At 41.9% G+C, this 6,396-nt stretch overlaps 1 protein-coding gene across 1 annotated transcript; it reads right to left on the bottom strand.

The window, feature by feature from the left end:
• Positions 1-267: 267 nt before the first annotated feature.
• Positions 268-6,195, bottom strand: LOC142210015 (C-X-C chemokine receptor type 3-like). The gene is made up of 2 exons (XM_075279046.1): positions 6,145-6,195; positions 268-1,364 (listed from the first exon to the last, which is right to left on the bottom strand). The coding sequence occupies exons 1-2, from the start codon at positions 6,193-6,195 to the stop codon at positions 297-299; spliced, it is 1,119 nt and encodes a 372-aa protein (XP_075135147.1). The 3' UTR covers positions 268-296.
• Positions 6,196-6,396: the final 201 nt, after the last annotated feature.

Below are 6,396 nucleotides of genomic sequence, written 5' to 3'. Positions count from 1 at the left end.
ACGTCTGGATTCATTTTAGAGCCTGTGGTTGTAATGGCATCTACTCATCACTTGTTCAGTGAATAAACAGAGTATCCTCTTTTTTACCTAGACCTATGTATTATGGAATACGTACTGAACCGAGTGCAACTACAGAGCAATGTCTCAAAGTTCTTGGATATAGGTCAGAATGTCTTAGTGGTGAATAAATATTCACATTAAGTCCTTAAAGATAGATGGCTCCACCATGATCTTCTCCATTTTAATTTTTGCTGTTCGGTCCTATTTTTATATTTCAATCTGCGCAAAGACAGGCTTTAGTAAATCCCAGACATGGTTGTATCTCCAGATGAAGACCAAGTAAATGATCTTGTTGAAGGCTGTCTTCTTTTGATATGCTTGGCCACAAAATGTGGACATAGTCTTGTTTTACCGATCAGTTCTAGCAAGTTAGTCTTAAATTTGGCTCCAATAAAAGCATAGAGGATAGGGTTCAAGCAGCAATGTAAGTAACATATGCAGGATGTGACAGATAATGCAAAATCAATGTTATTTATGACAGGACAATCCCAAATAATTTCCAACAAGGTCAACATATCTAAGAAAACTACAATATTATATGGAGTCCAGCACAAGAAGAAAGCCACCACAACTGCTATAATAAGTCTAATTGCTCTCTGCTTCTTAAACCCCCGAGACTTTAAGAGAGTTACTATAATGTGGGAGTAGCAGATTAGCATGAAAATTAGAGGCAACAAGAAAACAAGGATTTGAAACAATAAAGTTGTAAACACTTTCCAGAACTTGGAGTTTTCCTCGGGGTAGAATGGATCACATGAAGACATGTTAATGCGAGACTCAAATTCGACTGAATAATACATAGCGTCAGGGATACACATAATAATACATAAAGTCCATACAACAAAGCAACTCCAGTGAACATGGTTCTTCTTGTGTTTCTTATAGATCTGGACAGCATACACAATAGAGAGATAGCGGTCAATGCTGATACAGGCAAGGAGGAAAGTGCCTGCACAGAAGTTGATCTTGAAAAGTGATGCAACTATTTTGCACAGGGCCACTCCAAATATCCAGCCAGAAGTTGCTTGGGTTGCCCAAAATGGTAAAGTAGAAACCAGCAGCATATCTGCTAGTGCCAAGTGAACAATGAACACATCTGTACTCTGCATCTTCTGCCAGTTGGTCAACATCACCAACACAACCAGCCCATTGCCCAGCATTCCAGCTGCAAACAATATGCTATAGAAGGTTGGCAAAAAAATTTGGTCAAAAATCTTGTTCTGCTCTTGAGAACACATATCATATTCTGAACCATAGGAAGTGTCTGGGTATGAAAATGTACTGTTCTCATAGTCGGTGTTACTCTAAGATGAAAAAATAAGACAATGATCAGATTACAGAACATAGTTTAGGGCTACTATACTTAAAGACTATTTCATATAATAGAATGGCTCTATGACAAACACGACTGCTAAAGTAAATTGCTGTATTATACTTATGGATTTAGCTGCATGACAGTACAAAGGCAAGGAACTTTGTGCGAAAAGGTAGCTTTGAACCCTATTAAAATATATTCACAATGAAAAAAAAAATCATAAAAGTTAATGCATAAGTTAATGTTAATATTTCTGATGCAGTTTTCCCAACTCAGAATTCCCAATCCCATTCTAATTTCTGTAAAATGGCCATTAATTCATTAGACTGCCTTATGTACACTGTACTTTAGTAATGTGAAACACCGTTCCTTGCTCCTCAGTGTGAATTTTTTAATGTGAGTGGGAGGATTTGTAGGATTGGTGCCATAGTTACCACTCCATATAACATTCAGGGCTGTAGTTGTATTTAATTTCTAGTAAGTTCCTTGTTTTAAAGAAAAAATAACCCTATAGTTTGTGCCTGTGTGCTGCATGAAGATGATAGTTTACTACCCTGTTACCAGGGGCCGTATCTTTGAGTCTGGAGGACAGCCCAATTAATCTTGGACACAGAAACAATGAATTGAGGTTTGTTTTAGCATGTTGTATTTGGTGACAGGTCCACTTTAATAGTCCTCTTTTAGTCTGACTGTGATAAAGGAACTACTGGGAGGCTCCTTTTACATATTTAAGTGTTTCCCTTTACCGCATACATCCTTAAACTGTTGCTATGGTTTGCACTTGGGCCTCTTCAGATATTCAAGTCATCAATGTTATGGTTACCATAATGTTTATACTGTATGTGTATTACTATGTTAAGGGGGGTATCGTCACTCCTTGGGGCAAGACCACCATATAGGTGTGTGGAGACTTATTAAGCCTTTAGCACTCAACTTTCAACAAGTCTCCACACACCTATATGGTGGGGTGACGATACCCCCTTACCCTGTCTAAGCCCCTCACCTCTACCAGGTTATAGTCTTCTCTACATCGAGCTGACGAGATGCAACAACTGTCATGACCTGATTGTTTGTGTTGGTGTATTGTTCTGTCGGGGATTTGATCTGGGCTTCTGTGATCTGCTGGTGGGTTCCCTACCATTGAGCCATCAGTGTGCACATAGTGTTCTGGTCTTCTGAACACACTTGAGGGTATAGGAGTCTACCTCAGGTGTTATGTATCGCCATCATCCTATGGGAGGATCTGGGGGCCTTTATTAGGAAGAGGGCTGGCTCCACCAGTTGCCGGTTTTTGTGGTCCCAACTTAGAATTCTTGGCCTTAGGGGGATGAGGAGTGTTCTGCTTGTGCTTACTGACTAGAAAGGAGTTTGAGTGTTGTTTGTGTGTGAATTGGTTTTTTCCCTCCACACTTTTACTCTGCCCTGCCCTTCACGTCTGTTTGTTTAGCACTATCTGGTTGTTTGAGGTAGGTTCCAGTTTATTTTACCTCAGTCTCGTGTTTACCCTTTCCTCACCTCTCCACTGTCCCTCTCCTCATTTCTCTTGTTTTGTATTGTGTTGTGCTGCGTGTCAGTTGTCCAGCACCTCCCGTCCTGTTTGTTTGTCCGCAGCTGCACCTTTATTTCTGCAGGGGTCACCACCCTAGAATCCCCAGTCCCTAGCTTTCTTGCAGCTCTTGCCCTGTCTGTCTGTCAGGTCTTCGTGCTAGAGAGCCAGGAGTAGTCGGGGCCAAGGTTAGCTTGGAGACAGCTGACCACCACCCGTAGGCAGGGCCTAGCTAGCCACCTTAGTGCCAGGGATAGTCTCCTTCCCCTGTCTCCTTAGCGGTGCAATCTGCAGCCTGGAATCCGTGTCTGGACTCTGACACGAACGTGACAACAACATCGAAACGGCCGTCCTCGATTGAGAGACTATACCTGGTAATAATCCCAGCATCATTGCAAAACAAAGGCCTCTTGGAAGGTCGAGCATGATGTTAAAGGGAGCAGCCTTTATTGGACTATTTTCACTGAGATTCTGTCTTCCTAATTACATCATGGAAGACAGATTTGTATATTCTTCCCATATTACTATGTTGTTTGTGCCACTTAATGCTATGTATATTTTGTATGTGTAATTCACAGATGTATATACATGTAGTTGGTGGGACAGACAGACCTGTATTTTATGTGAGTATATACAGGTTAAACTAAACAGCAGTGGATAAGTCAAGCTCATAACCAACACAACACTGTAGGGAAGAGAAGATCAGGGAATGTGTGTACCATTCTGCAGCAGTGAGAGGCGATTCAGGAATAATCGGAGAACCAAGAGGATAACTAAAATGCACATGACTGCTACAAAACTAAGCATGTTAAACTGCCATTGTTGGTGACCCTGAGAATACCAAAACATGTGGAGGCCAAGTCCAACTACATAAGACTGCCTTGACTGGTGAAAGAATGTAGTAATGCCATGGCACTCACTCTTTGATGCAGTATTCTCATTGAATACTTTGTTCTGTACAAAGTTGAATGTGACAACAACAAAATCACACAAATATTATCAATGGAAATCAAATGTATTAACCAATGGAGGTCTGGATTTGGAGTCCACTCCAAAATTAAAGTGGAAAAACACACTACAGGCTGATCCAACTTTGACATAATGTCCTTAAAACATGTCTAAATGAGGCTCAGTAGTGTGTGTGGCCTCCACGTGCCTGTATGACCTCCCTACAATGCCTGGGCATGCTCCTGATGAGGTTGCGGATGGTCTCCTGAGGGATCTCTTCCCAGACCTGGACTAAAGCATCTGCCAACTCCGGGACAGTCTGTGGTACAACGTGACACGCTGGAGGCACTACCAGGAGATAGGCCAGAACACCAGGAGATGCGGAGGGGGCCGTAGGAGGGCAACAACCCGGTACTGCTGGGTACCAACCGCTACCTCTGCCTTTGTGCAAGGAGGAACAGGAGGAGCACTGCCAGAGCCCTGCAAAATTACCTCCAGCAGACCACAAATATGCATGTATCTGCACAAACAGTTAGAAACTGACTCCATGAGGATGATATGAGGGCCCAACATCCTCAGATGGGGGTTGTGCTCACAGCCCAACACCATGCAGGAAGCTTGGCATTTGTAACCGAACACCAGGACAACTTCGCCACTAGCACCCTGTGCTCTTCACAGATGAAAGCAGGTTCACAGTGAGCACATGTGACAGATGTGACAGAGTCTGGAGAGGCTGTGGATAGTGATCTGCTGCCTGCAACATCCTCCAGCATGACCAGTTTGGTGTGGGGTTGCATTTCTTTGGAGGGCCGCACAGCACTCCATGTGCTCGCTAGAGGTAGCCTGACTGCTATTAAGTACTGAGATGAGATCCTCAGACCCCTTGTGAGACCATATGCTGGTGTGGTTGGCCCTGGGTTCCTCCTAATGCAGTACTATGCCAGACCTCATGTGGCTGGAGTATGTCAGCAGTTCCTGTAAGATGAAGGCATTGAAGCTATGGACTGGCCCCGCCGTTCCCCAGACCTGAATCCGATTGAGCACATCTCGGACATCATATCTTGCTCCATTCACCAACGTCACATTGCACCACAAACTGTCTAAGAGTTGGCAGATGCTTTAGTCCAGGTCTGGGAGGAGATCCCTCAGGAGACCATCTGCAACCTCATCAGGAGCATGCCCAGGTGTTGTAGAGAGGTCATACAGGCCACACACACTACTGAGCCTCATTTGTTTTAAGGACATTACATCATAGTTGGATCAGCCTGTAGTGTGTTTTTCCACTTTAAATTGGGGGTGACTCAAATCCAGGGCTCCATTGGTTAATACATTTGATTTCCATTGATGATTTTTGTGTGATTTTGTTGTCATCACATTCAACTTTTTACAGAACAAAGTATTCAATGAGAATATTTTATTCATTCAGATCTAGGATGTGTTATTTGAGTTTTCCATTTATTTATTTATTTATTTGAACAGTGTATATATTTTGTCAGTCTCTGTTTCCTCTTCTTCTTTCTATGTAACATCACACTGCCTGTACAATCCAGATTATCTCCACCCCCACAAGAGTCTGATCACATTGTAATGATGTCATCAAATGTCCTTTAGTCCACTAGGATTTAGCATCTACTATTTATCCTTTACCCTACCCTGAGATAGGAACTGGTGGATTGCAACGTTTAAGAGCAAAACACTTCAGGGACATAGTGGGACAAAATATAAACTATCTGGTACAGCAGTGAAAAACTGAGACTGTTCCACTGGATCCGGGACAGTTGGGAGCTATGTAATATGGTAGAGGAAGCAATGGAGAACAATGAATAGTAGGAAAAGGGGAGGTATAGTATGTAAACCAAAGTCCTAATCACAATATAACAAACCCAGAGACCAGGGATATAATTAAAAAAATGCAAAAAATAATATAAGAAATTATATCAAAAATTAATAATAGAACTTACACTTGTGTTTTCTCCACATAACAGGTACGGCCCTTGTCTTCTAAATCTCTCCTTTATTCTTTTAGTTTTAGATTTTTTCTGACCTTCTCCTTCTCCCACCTTTACCTATTTTATCGCCTACTTTCTTTCTCCTGCTCCTTTGCTACAGCCACTGGGTGGTCTCCCATTAGAGCTCATATCTATGATATGTATATGTAACTGTATAAGATTTTTATCTATCCTACACATTGTTGTCTTGCATGATCTTAGTAAACCTTCCGGTCATATAAGTTAGTTGTATACTTGATTTACTCATGCAATTATGTAAGCTGTACCGGATTCCTGTCCATATTTGTGTCCATAAGATTATTTGCATGTTCCTGCATGGTTTGCTTGATTCTTTGGGCTTACACTGCTCATTGTCATACTACTTGATCCCCACATCCGTATTTATACTGTGTTGTTTCTTGTTTACAGAGTTGACTTGAGAAAGGTTACCCCAGCAACCAAAACGTCTTATGACTCTGCATCACTATTTAATGTGAATATCTTGGTTTCACATTGGTGGCCATTTTTGTGTTACTCAC

The sequence above is a fragment of the Leptodactylus fuscus genome, chromosome 6 (assembly GCF_031893055.1).
Source record: "Leptodactylus fuscus isolate aLepFus1 chromosome 6, aLepFus1.hap2, whole genome shotgun sequence".
NCBI lineage: Eukaryota > Metazoa > Chordata > Amphibia > Anura > Leptodactylidae > Leptodactylus > Leptodactylus fuscus.
The sequence above is the reverse complement of the archived record's forward strand: the minus strand, read 5'-3'. Positions and strand labels throughout refer to the sequence as shown.